Source organism: Oryctolagus cuniculus, chromosome 10 (genome assembly GCF_051225735.1).
Source record: "Oryctolagus cuniculus isolate XC-2025 breed Fujian yellow rabbit chromosome 10, ASM5122573v1, whole genome shotgun sequence".
Lineage (NCBI taxonomy): Eukaryota > Metazoa > Chordata > Mammalia > Lagomorpha > Leporidae > Oryctolagus > Oryctolagus cuniculus.
The window spans coordinates 121148640-121162047 of record NC_142876.1 but is presented as its reverse complement, the minus strand read 5'-3'; the positions used below and the strand labels follow the sequence as shown (position 1 = coordinate 121162047).

General features: G+C 44.4%; 1 protein-coding gene across 5 annotated transcripts in view; it reads left to right on the top strand.

Annotated features, from left to right (window-relative positions):
• Window positions 1-13408, top strand: part of GRM7 (glutamate metabotropic receptor 7) — a 742767-nt gene that overhangs the window by 170762 nt on the left and 558597 nt on the right. For all 5 annotated transcript variants that reach the window (XM_089305656.1, XM_089305657.1, XM_089305658.1 and 2 more), the window contains one exon: window positions 11038-11254. In XM_089305656.1, the coding sequence (XP_089161782.1) occupies window positions 11038-11254 (217 nt within the window). The remainder of the gene's footprint in view (window positions 1-11037; window positions 11255-13408) is intronic.

Below are 13408 nucleotides of genomic sequence, written 5' to 3'. Positions count from 1 at the left end.
GGGGGAGGTCCTTTTTGGCTGTTGGGAGAGCTGCACAGAGAAGAGAAATGACTTTTATGTGTAACTATGGGAGGACGAAAATGCGTGGAAGACAGTGGAGATGCAGGCGTGCACTGTCCTGTGGTGGGAGTGGTGGCTGTTGAGGGGGGGGGTTGCTATTGTAGGGGAGCAGGGTGAGCACCAGGTAGGGGCGAGGCAAGGAGTTTCCATCTCTTCCGGTTCCCTGGTTTGATCTTTCAGCCACACTTCAAGTCCTAAGGAAATCTCAAAGAGCCACAAAAACTTGGCTTCTTTGATTAACAGAAATATGGGTAGGTTTCAACCTATCCAGCTTGTCTCCAAAGAGCTTTTAGACTGCCCAACTCCCATGATCTAATAAGGCTTCATACAAACTCTAAGCCACCTGTATATGAATTAGGAAGTAGATCTCTACATTCGCATTACAGAAGGGTGAAAGAGAGATGCACATGAATGTGCGTTTCTCTCGATGCTCTGTAAGAGCAAGTGGGAATGCCGTACAGATTCCTATGGGAAGAAATGGGTGCCCACTCTGTAGCGAGCCAAATTATTGTCATTTTTTGAAGACTGAGAAACAGGATCTGAGTAATGTACATTACTGGATTGAACTTGCTGAGAAAAAAAAAACAGTAAATTTTTTAGGAAGAGTAATTTTTATATTCATTGTAAAAAGTTGATCTATTACATTTTTATAATCCCCCTATTTATATGAACATAATTTTATATAAAATGTATGAAATTGTTAATAGCTTTTGTTTCAGGATTTTGGGAAGACTGTTCATTGGACTGGAAAAAACAACAGCAAAATAGATTATAGATGCATTAATGTGTTTGCTCTTAAAAACAATTATGTAAATATATAATAATGAAATCTCAGTGGCAACATGTACAGTCAGCATGACAGACCATACTTCTCACTGTGGAAAACAGGAAAGCTGTGAAGTAAAACGTGGAAATAATAAATCCTAAAAAAATGATTTTGCATGCAAAAATATCATGCATAATAATAATTACATATTCATCTTTTGTATTAAAATACATAAGCAAGTAACTATTTTATAAGTCTAGTGTTAGATTAGAAGAAAAACTTTGTGCCTAAATATATTTGAGCAGAAATGGAGAAAATTAAATAACAGATTAGATTAGGTCATATAAATATATAGTATGTGTGTTATGTTTGCAAATGACTATGGATTGAAAACATTCGGGTTAAAAGCTGAGTTTTTGTTTTTGGAAATTGTTAGCAATAAAGAATATAATTAATTCAGATAAGGACTACATTATTGGAAAACAAAATACATGAAAATTGTGTATGAAAACTAAACATTAAGCTGACTTTGCTGCTAAAAATTTTTGCAATCTGTGCATAGTTGCTCGTAATACACAATTTTAATGAACTTTTTGAAAACTCATATTCATGATTTTCAGGTTTTTTGGAAAAACTCACATTTGAACTCCATTTTTTCTTGGAATATTTACAGAGAGGAGAGACAGAGAGGGAGAGCTCCTGCATCTGCTGGTTCACTCCCCAGGTTGCTGCAATGTCCAGGCCTGGGGGAGGCCAGAGCCTGGAGCCTCTTCTGGGTCTCCCACATGGGCGGCAGGGGCCCAACACATGGGCCATCTTCCACTGCTTTTTGCAGGCCGTTAGCAGGAGTCGGATCAGAAGTGGAGCAGCTGGGACACAAGGGATGCTGGCATCGCAGGGTGCGGCTTTACTGCCTGTGCCACCACACTGCATATTATTCATTATTATTCACCAACATAATAATATTCATTATTAAAATGGGAAGTGGCAGAGACAGTGTTAAATTCAGTGAAAGAGATCATGAAATGTACAGGAAACTAGTAACATTTTCCCAAGTCGGATTTTGTTAAATAGTTGCACTTACTTTCTATTAAAATCCCAAAAGACAGGAAAGGTATACATGGCATGCTTAGATAGCTTTAAGAAAGTAAATGACTAGGGCGGGCACTGTGGCGTAGTGGGCTAAGCTTCTACCCATGGCACCAGCATTCCATATGGGTGCTGGTTCGAGTCCCACCTGCTCCTCTTCCAATCCAGCTCTTTGCTGTGGCCTGGGAAAGCAGTAGGAGATAGCCCAAGTGTTTCAGCCCCTGCACTCATGTGGAACACCCAAAAGAAGCTCCTGGCTCCTGGCTCCTGACTTCAGATAGTCTCAGATCTGGCTGTTGTGGCCTTTTGTGGAGTGGACCAGCGGATGCAAGACCTCTCTCTCTCCTCCACTCTGTCGGTAACTCTGCCTCTCAAATAAAGAAAATCTTAAAAACAGAAATTTATTTTAAAAAGGACTGTTGTTAAGTGTGATAAAAAATCACATTTGCTGTGTTGGTATAGATATGTAGTTTTTTAACTCTAAAGTGATTTGGCTGGGTGCCAGTGATCCCCGATTTTTTTTTTTTTTTTTTGACAGGCAGAGTGGACAGTGAGAGAGAGAGACAGAGAGAGAAAGGTCTTCCTTTGCCGTTGGTTCACCCTCCAATGGCCGCCGCTGCAGCCGGCGCACCGCGCTGATCCGATGGCAGGAGCCAGGATCCAGGTGCTTTTCCTGGTCTCCCATGGGGTGCAGGGCCCAAGCACCTGGGCCATCCTCCACTGCACTCCCTGGCCATAGCAGAGAGCTGGCCTGGAAGAGGGGCAACCGGGACTAGAACCCGGTGTGCCGGCGCCGCAAGGTGGAGGATTAGCCTATTGAGCCACGGCGCCGGCTCAGTGATCCCCGATTTTTAAAACCAGTGAATAAAGAGGAGAAGAAGCCTTCAGATGTGAGTGTTCTTCCCTGTTTTCTCTTTATTGCATGGAACAACAGCGAAGTAGTGGGTCCTGCCGTGGCCGGAAAAGGATCCCAGCATGAAGAACAGAGTGACAGCACAGGGACTCAAAGATGAGCACCGCACAGCAAGCTTGGTTTAATTAGTGCTTAACGCTCCCTACTGTTAGGAAAGCAAAAAAGCCTCACGTGTTGAAGAAGGCACCACCTAAAACACACACACAAAAAAAAAATGCTACAGGAAAAGTGGAAATACTGGATATGGAAGTAGAGGTTGCAGGTGTACAAATCCAGATGGAGCTCTTCACTCTGAAGTCATAGGTGTGTGATGACGAAGTCTTTCCCAGGAAAGACGCACGTCAGTGACCCGTGAGCATTGCCGAAGGTATTAAGATGCTTCCATGGACAATGCGTCGTCAGAGTGGAAGAAGCAAAGTCTCCCTGGCTTTGGCCTTGGCAGTGATTTTTTAATATCAAACCGAAAGCCCAGGCTACAAAAGCAAAAATAACAAGTGGAGCGACATCAAATTTAACAGCTTCCATCCATCTAAAGAAACAATCAATAAAGAAAAGAGGCACTCTTCATGATGGGAAAAATCATTGCTAACTGTATCTGATAAAATATTACTATTGAAACTATATAGGGAACTCATAGACCTGGACAGTAGAAAAACAGCCTGACGGAAGAGTGAGTGAAGGAACCAGATATTGATTTAAAGAACACGTTCAAATGGCCACCAGGTATATAAAAATGTGTTCACATTACTATTTTTTTTTTTTTGACAGGCAGAGTTAGAGACAGAGAGAAAGGTCTTCCTTCCGTTGGTTCACCCCGCAAATGGCCACTACGGCCAGTGCGCTGCACCGATCCAAAGCCAGGAGCCAGGTACTTCTCCTGGTTTCTCATGGGGTGCAGGGCCCAAGCACTTGGGCCATCCTCCACTGCCTTCCCGGGCCACAGCAGGGAGCTGGCCTGGAAGAGGAGCAACCGGTACTAGAACCCAGTGTGTCGGCGCCGCCCACATTACTAATTAGATTAGCCTAGTGAGCCGTGGCGCCGGCCCACATTACTAATTAGAAGGGAAATGCTGGTCAGAACTGAGATAGGGTATCCCATGATGTCTGTGACGATGACTACCATAGCAAAGACAGTAAGGGCAGGAGTTGTGCCCTAAGTGGGACCCAGCATTTCACGCCACAGCGCCTGGGTTTGACGCAGGCTGCTCTTCCCATTTCACCTCACGGTGAACACGTGCCCTGGGAGACAGCCGGTGATGCCTCACGCACTTGGGTCCCTGCAGTGGTTGTAGGAGACCAAAACTGAGTTCCAGGTTCCTTGCTCCTGGCTCTGGGTTGACCCAGTCTTGGCTGTTGTGGGCATTTGGGACATGAACCAGCAGATGGGAAATCTAGGTATTTATCGTGGCATTTCTTGTTAATAATAAAAAAATCTTAATAGAGAAATAGTTAAATAAAGAAACAAATAGTTTGGTGATGGTGTGTAGAGAGGATCCTTCCCAAATAGGTGCGAAATAGAAGATAAGTTGTAATTTGTCCTTGAGACAAGAAGTAGGAAGAGTCAAGGTGTGTCGTAGGAACTCACAGACCTGGATGTAGAAAAGAAAGTGACGTGGTGAGTCATTCCAAGCAAGAAGGATGGTGTGGAGTCCGACGGCGACAGAGCGGGACATACAGGAAGGGAGGAAGCCCGGAGCTGGGAGCTTCCTGTGAGTGGCGGTATGAGGAGGCGGGGTTGCCACCCAGAACAGAGTCTCGGGTGGTGCAGACTGTGGGAAGTGCACCCAGATGGTGGCGTGGAAGTGGTTCCTGGCCTTTCTGCACCTTTGTACCTCCCTTGGTGGTAAAACCAGAAAACCAGAAATGAGTCTGTGGTGACCTTGTGGACAGGGGAACGAGCTGGTATATTACAGCACTTAGTGTGGTGGCTCTCAGGTGGACAGCCAGGAATGCTGCTTCAGGCCAATTAGAATTCTTTGTACACAATTTTACTAACATAAGGAGAACAGTCTCATGTATTCCATAGGTACAGTTCTAAGAATATGACCATATTTCCATCCCTCCCCTCCACTCCCCCTCCCTCAACCCCCCCTCTCCCTTCTTACTTTTAAAATTTTTATAAAAACATAAGTTCAATCCACTCCACAATCACGGGCCTAATTCACCACTGACTATAACACCCAACATGTTAAAAATAAAAAGGAAGACCACAGTTCCACAGGAGTATAAACAAGGGATAAAAACAACAATCACAGAGATGTCCATTTCATTCCTATATATTTTTGTATTCTATAGTAATTACCACAAATCAGAGAAAACATGGTATTTGTCCTTTTGGGACTGGCTTATTTCACTAAACATAATGGTTTCCGATTTCATCCGTTTTGTTGAAAATTAACAGATTTCATTTTTTATGGCTGAGTAGTATTCCATAGTGCCTGTATACCGCATTGTCTCTATCCCGTCTTCACTTGATGGACATCTGGGTTGATTCCACATCTTAGCTATTGTGAATTGAGCTGCAATAAACACGGAGGTGCAGATAAATCTTGCACGTGCTGATTTCATTGCGTTTGGGTAAATTCCCAGGAGTGGGATGGCTGGGTCATACGGGAGATGTTTGCAGATTTCCGAGATACCTCCATGCGTCTTCCATGATGGTTGTACAAGTGTGTTAAGAACCTTTTCCCTCACATCCTCACCTGCGTTTATCATCTTTTGATTTTTGAATGGCACCCATCTAACAGTGACAAGGTGGTACCTCTTGGTGGTTTTTGGGATTCTCATGTTGTTCATTGGGTAGTTGTACCTTGATTTCCTGAAGAAGTCCCTGTCTGTGTCCCCACTCAGAATGAGCATGAACTGTAAGGAAGAGCTTTGAAGACACATGGCCATGGGCGGGGGGTGGACACAGTGATCCAGTCTTGTCCTCACAGCACTGTGCCAGACAGGGATGGAGTTGGACACAGAGCGGAGATTCAGGACAGAAGCTGCTTCTCAGTTCTAAATGCCTCTCCCGGAACCTAAAGAAATGCACTGTGGGTCCTCCCTAACCCTTTAGAATTCACAAAGTAAAATTACAAATGCTAAAAGTAATGTTCCATTTGACCATACATCTTTACAGGGCAAGACATCCGGAATGCGTTGCTGGCTTTCAGTGTTCCCTGAGGATAAGGGACAGGAGTATTACTCACCGTCTCTAGTTTTTGTGAAAATTCTAGCCGATGTAATTAGAAAAAAGACTCAATAAATGGCTTGCCTCCTCGGAAATCTCAAGAAAATAAACTGGAAGCAATTAGAACTAATACGATTTTTAACAGGGGTGTAAGTCACACAGCAAATATATAAAAGTTAATAAATTCCTGTATGCTGGTAATAGATAGCAAAATGAACATTTTGTCTCACACATAATGAAATGGAAAATAACTATTATTTAGAAATAAAGTTAACAGTGAGCAGGGCCTACCTGTAGGCAATTAAAAGACTTCAGTAGCAGGAAAGAACATGCAACTGAATCGATGGAAACAGACGTTGTCCCATGGGAGCCGATGAAACGTTGTAAATAGGATTTCTCACCACATTAATTTACAGCTAGTATCTACTTTGCATAAAATTGTTCATGGGACTCTATTATGAACTTGAAAAAAGTATTCAGAAGTTTCTGTGGCAAGCCTAACACACAGAGTTGCTATGATCATTCAAAAAAAGCAATTCTGCAGAGGGACTGTGTTGATGGGAGCAAAGCTTTATGGCAGTCTAAGATCATGAGAGCAAATGAGTTGAACACTAGCCAGAGACTCCAGAGAAGTGGCAGACCCCAAAGACCCCAAAGGATGTTTAAGGATATAGGACAAGAGAGTGTGTTTCCTGCAAGGCGAAGAATGGTTATTTAACAATTAATGCGGGGGCAAGGAGTGGACTGTTGTTCCTGACATTGCAACCCCAAGTCAGTTCCCTGTGGAGGAAGGTTCATCTCCATGGCATGAGGAGCAGCCTGAGCATCGTGCTAGGGACACAGCCACAGATGTGTGCACAGGTGCGCACAGGTGTCACTGGGCTCTGGTAGTGAAGACTGGAAAAACGCAACTACGTAGCATTGGGGATCAGGTTTATGCAGGTTAAATGTCCATACAGCAGAACCCTTTGCAACCATAATGGGGAGGGGGGGGGGAGACAAGGAGTAGGAAGGGACTGTTTCTCTGTATATGTGAGAACACACATGGATGATAGAGAATGATTTTACAGGTCAGGCATGAAGATCACCTTATTGGGGCAGGCGTTGTGGTGCCGGAGAGTAAGCCGCCATGTGGGATGCCTGCACCCTGTGTTGAAATACAGCGTTGAGTCACAGCTGTCATTTTTCTGATGCAGCTGGCTGCTGACGCGCACCCTGGGAGACAGCAGGGGATAGATCTGAGGCCGCATCCTCCCACATGGGAGGCCCAGACTGTTCCAGGGTCCAGGTTTCACCCTGGCCGAACCCTGGCTGTTGGGGAAGGGGTGAATTAAACCAGCAGTTGGAAGCTCTGTATCTGTGCCTCTCTCCCTGTTACTCTGCCCTTCAAATAAATATATATTTTTAAAAACTACCTTATTCTATTTTACATTTTTTGTGATTTATATTTAGGTGATTTTCTAAGCAAAACTACAAACTCATTCCATACAGTGGAGATTATAATTGTTTTAATTCTGTCTTACCGTCATTATTGACAACATGACTCTTATATAACTTTTTATGATGAGAAAAGAATAACAAAATTTGAGACTTTAGTTGTACTACAGTTTTTAAAGATTATATGTATACGTTATTTTTTATGTTAATATGATATTAATACAAAGAGAACAGTTCTAACGTAGTTCATAGATACAGTTCTAAGAATATAATAATACTTTCCTTCCTCCCTTCTCCCGTCTATTTCTTTTCTTTGTTAGGTTTTGAGATAACATGCTTTGTTTTTTAAATTATGCAAAGAAGCCTCAGTAAGAGATGGAGTATCTGTTTTTTTAACACTGAGTTGTTATTCTACTCAGTTGTCCTCACAAGATCAATTCTCCTTTTCCACAAATGACTGGCAAGAGGGGAGGATTTCCACAGCAGAAAGAGAAATTATAGCTCAGGATCAAGGAGAGTGTGGCAATAAATCACTAAAAGTGACTAACACTCATCTGGTTGGTTGTATGTGCCAGTTGTAACACACAGCACAAAATAATTACTGTGTCAGAGGAAAGATGAGTTTGCAAACTAAATATAAAGCGAAAGGGCTTGGTAAATACCCAGCTTCTTACTACAGAAATTTTTAATCATTTCTGTCCTTCATCTTTGTTAATAGGAGGGAGGGAGCATCTCACAAAGCCTAATTTGAAACTCAGATTCTTGGTGTCTTGCGTTCTTTTTTCAAACAGTCTGCAGTTACACACATATTGTAAAAATAAGTGCTGTGGACAGGGGGTGTGTGCATGATGCTAGAGAGAAATATGGCTCCTAAGCTGGGAACGGCTATTTATCTGCACTGGAGGGAGTGGACCACAGAGAGCGATCATTTTCCGAGGGTGTGTTGTGATGAGAGAAATTGGTTTTGCCATGGTTTTCATTCCTAAAATTTGCAGCACAGTTCAGAAACTGATTTGCATCGGGGAACTTGACAATGCTGGTGTTTTACGGAAGCTGCATAAATTCAGCTGCAAGGAAAAGGCTGGATGTGTCTTTATTAGCAGCCTTTCACAGCTAGAGAGGGATTCGTGCAGGGCAGGTCTCTGAGCAGTGCGTGAAGGTTTTATGTTTCCACAAGTGGCGAGGGATGGAAATGTGTTGAAATGCTTGACTTCTCCCTCTCATTTCTTGTGAAAGGCCTCCGTCTCTCTCTTTCCATTTTTTTTTCTTCCTGAAGCTTCTGTTCAGTTGATGTTTTCTTTACTTAAAACATAAAAATCCAAACCATAACCGACACACAGATATGCCATCCTCTTGAGATGTTTATAGAAGCTTTACATGGAAGGTTTGAACAGTAGGCTCAGAGTAGCCAGCACCATCACACAGTGGCTGCGTTGTCAGTTCAGTGGGCAGAGATCAGCCTGGACTGCGTCTCCTTTTCTTACACTTAGTATTCAAGTATTTGAGCAAGACCTTAGGAGGTGTTATCCTGAAGAGTCGAGGCTGGAGCCTTGCTCTGTGTTTCATAGCTGCTTTAAGACTGGAGACCAGGTCGTACTCTGCTTCAAGCTTTTGGTTTTTGTTTTGGTCAAACAAACCTAGAGCAGAGGAGAAGTGTGTATGTGTGTTTGTTGATGATTAGATAAGGCGAGGTACCCACAATTTGGAAACACTACTGGCTCTCACAGTAAGGAGTTGAGTAAACAATAGCCATTCTTTCTAAACCAGTGGTAGGAATATGCAAAGTTTTCCTGTGCCTTAGAACCATCCCATGGGCTGCAGACAACATGGGAAGTGAAATGCAGTGGAAAGAATAACCTTATTTTTTGATGATTATTTGATCACCTCCACCCCCATGTATGAAATGCCCCTGCTGTTCCAGGAATTACACTGGGCAATGCACATTCCTTATCCCCGCCTCTCACTCAGCTGTCAGGTCATGGAAGTGAGATAACTTCACCAGCATAGACAGTAGTCCACCAAAACACCGTGATCTGATTCTAGATCTTGCACAGAACAAATCCTCTTCTCTCTGCTGCGCTTCACTGCCCCCGTCACTGAGAGGTTGCACAGGAAAGACCCTGCAGGGTGTTGGTACCTTTCTGAAACTGGCTTTGGGCTCTGATGAAGGGACAGAGAGCTGCCCCTAGTGGTCACAGTCCAGAACTGCAGCTTGGACAGTGGAGGCTCCTGTTGGAACAGGTTGGATTTGACTGCAATGCTAACCTGGAAGGTTTGTGAGCAAATGTCCCTTAGGAGGACAACCAGGCTAATACTGAATGCAATTTCGGGGCTCAGTGAGTCAACTTGAGTATACCTTGGACATGGGCGAACCAAGCTGAGCTGTTCTGCTTCCTGTAAGCAAAGATCAAAACTCACGTTTAGACGGTTGAGCAATGGCTGTTAATAGAGGAGGTGTAAACCGTGGGAGAGTTGGCAAGCAGTTTTGTCAGAAATGATTGCACATGAGTTACACCACTGATGGTCTACTGCTTGCTGGAGTGAAGAGAAAGAACAGGTGCTGGGCTCTGCACAAGGTCCTGAAGGCAGATCCCAGGGCAGTTTCCTCATTGGCGACTCCTTCAAGGCTGCCCAGAGAGCACTCGTGATCCCAGGCAAACGGTTTTTGTAGCTTTTTTATTTTCTAGGTAATTTGATTTTGTTAAAACAGATTGTCTGTCTAGGTAATTTGATTTAGTTAAAAACTACTTCAGATAGCTAAATCTCAAAGGATCCTTCAAAACAAACAAGGTACTCTTTGTGCACATGATTGGGTTGTTGGCTGTGCCCTTCTGCGAGGCCCAAGGATAATCCTGACAGGCGTGAGTGCTAGAACTCTTCCAACGTCCAGTTCATCTGTCCTGGAGTCAAGGGTCAGTGCGCTGCAGTGTCCAGAAGCGGCTCAGCGGCACCTGTGGGATATGCTGAGGGAGGACACCAGCTGACTCCAGCACCCAAGGAGGGGTTGAGAGAGTTTTAAGGAAGCTCCTGCGAAGCGAAAAGACTGTTGGGAGAGGATTTTGGAGGAAGGAAGCGTCCTGCCTTCCCTGGGCCTTGGGGTGTTACCGAGATGTCTTGCAATGGTCGTGAGAAGAATGAATTAGGTTGCACATGCAGCCTGCATAGGTACTTGGTCGACTTCAGTCAGTGTTAGATGGGTGGTGCTGCCCTGGAGGGCTCACAGGCTGTGTCATCTAAACCACTCTATCTGGACACCGCAGCGAGGTTGTGTTTTTTGCACGGAAATTAAGCTGTGATCCACAATGTTTAGAAGAATGGTTGTGTGCCTTTTTCTCCTACCTCTCCTGACCTTAAAGTTGCCATGGCCACCTCCGTCCCCCTTACAAAGAGGGGGAAATGAAGGGGCAGAGCGGGAGGCCAACGGTTTGATCCTACTGAGAAGAGAGCGGTTGTCGTTAGGTGGTCTACGACTGTGTGGTGGTGTGTGACAGAGCTCTCGTGTCCCTTGAAGCTCTCAGCCTATTCTGCGCAGACCACTGGGCGTGTCAGCAAGCCCCTGAAAGTCTGTGCTCACACGGTGCTGTCCTGTCTTTTCAGATCCCCCAGATCAGCTACGCGTCCACGGCACCCGAGCTCAGTGACGACCGGCGCTACGACTTCTTCTCCCGCGTGGTCCCACCCGATTCCTTCCAAGCCCAGGCCATGGTGGACATTGTGAAGGCCCTGGGCTGGAACTACGTGTCTACCCTTGCGTCTGAAGGAAGTTACGGGGAGAAAGGTGTGGAATCCTTCACTCAGATTTCCAAAGAGGCAGGTAGGAAGATCTTGCAATGCTTAAGTTTCACGCGTCACATGTCTGCGTTGTGGGGTCCTCTGGATAAGTAAACACTGCAGATAATCACCCTGTCTCTACTCTGAGGTTCCCCAAGTCCTGTGAAGTCCATCTGTCATCTTCTATAGCACTTTGTGGGTTTTGGAGGGATTTGGCAAGGTGTGATGCTGAAGTCCTTTAAGTTGTATGACTGTAGATCCCAGCCTGAGACAATGTGGCTCCGTGTGCTTCCCCACAGTTGTTCTTCCTCTCTACCCCTCTTGGGAAGGGGGATCATCGAAAATGGCATGAGCCCCATCCCAGCGCCACTCAGATCGGAAGATTGACAGTGCTACCTCGGAATGATCTGGCAAAAATAAAGTTATCCAAGCAGTATAAATTTAGTCTTTAGGCAAGTAGCCTTCCCAGCGTTCTGTTTTGAGGAAGGCAGTTCTACTCAGTAGCACTAGCAGAAGATTGTTTGGGGCGTTTATTTCTCATATTGGGGGTACTGATTGAGATGTTGGGCTTGCTCTTGTCCACTGGGCAGAATATGTGAAATACCACAAAATCCTCACACTTGGGAATCCTGACTAGTAGTACTCAGGTCTCAGTTTGCCCTGTGTGGAAATACTGAACAGACTATCTTTGAATGTATAATATGCACACTTGGATTTTGCTGTACAATTCTTAGACTAGAATCAGCTGCTCAGTTCTGTTTATAGGAATTGAATCTAATTCAAACTGCTATTAATAAAAACAGGTGATTTTTTCAAAACCAACCAACAAGTAAGGCAACAGACACAGAAGGGCTTTGCACGAGCAAGCGTGGGAAACGTCAGTCTCCGAGGCCGTATCTGCACGTGGCAGCCAAAGGGAGGGAGCTTGAGCTTGTTTGCACGTCCTGTGCTTGTGATTCGGTTTGCTGCATGAGCTGTAGTTTCAGAAATTCCTATTGTTCTGGGTCACTCTTAGGCTCTTCCTTCCTGCTGCACGATTCTTAGCCTTCACCTAACTGGAAAGAGACCTCGTGACCGTGGCTGACTTTCCTTCTCAGCGCTGCTTCTGACCCTGCACTTCCTGTGTCCTGTGGGTGGGTGTTGAGTCCCAAGTGGATTCTGCCACTGCACTCGTCAAGTGGGTTAGGTCTTTACCTCCTAATTTTCCCCCAGAACTTTGAGAGGAGATCACAGCTGTTTAACTCAAAACCTTTGTTTTAAAGGGGAGAATGTCTGACATTATACAGGCATACATTTTATGAGTAGGAAATTGGTCTTCACTTTGGGCTTGTGGTACACTGTAATGTTGAAGATTCATTCAAGGCTGGCTTCAGGAATCCCTAGGGAAATACCTAATCATTTTTGCTGATTGCATTTTTGGTTTCTTTCTTTGTTACTTGAATCCTGCTTTAAGTTAGGGCTGTATCTAAATCATTGGGATAGAATCAAATAAGTAAGACCAAAATGAAGAGAGACTATGAGTGAAACAGGAAGAGGAATCTGAGAGATAAAGTTCACGTGCTATCTTGCACCACCTAATAGCTACAAGTGCATCTCACAACGAACACTGAAGTTGGTACTGTGTAAAGTAAAGACAGAACAGTGTTCTTTCTGTCCCAACGTTTACAGAGCTCACACAGTCAAAATCTTGTCAATTCAGTGAAGAACTTCCCTTGCCTTACTTAGGTTTAGGAAAGAATGTTTCTGGGTCTTTCTAGTAGGTGGTGTTGTAGACCCTCGTTCATTTCCTGTGGTGGTTTTTGGCTTGGCATCATTAGGTAGAAAATTAGAATATCAGTGTTTGGTGCACAATAATTCTTGAAAATACAGAAGCCCCTACATGTAGTCTGAACTCCCCAGCTTATGTTTGCAGCTAACGCAACACTGAAGTGGTGCAGCCGAGAGAAGCAGGTTGTATTGGTGGCGTCACCTTGCACGCTGTCCTTCCCCTTGGAGTCTTTGTCCTGGAGGGTGAGCTTTTCCGTAGTACCAGCTGGTGCTACTGGGAGCAAGAGAGCCCTGATAGGCTAGGTCACACCTTTTTTTTTTCTTTTTAGGATCTTGTGAATTTACTTGAATTTACAGAAATGTAGGGAGATACAGAGAAAAAAGGTTGTTCCATCTGCTGGTTCAATGCTCAAATGTCTGCCAATAATCA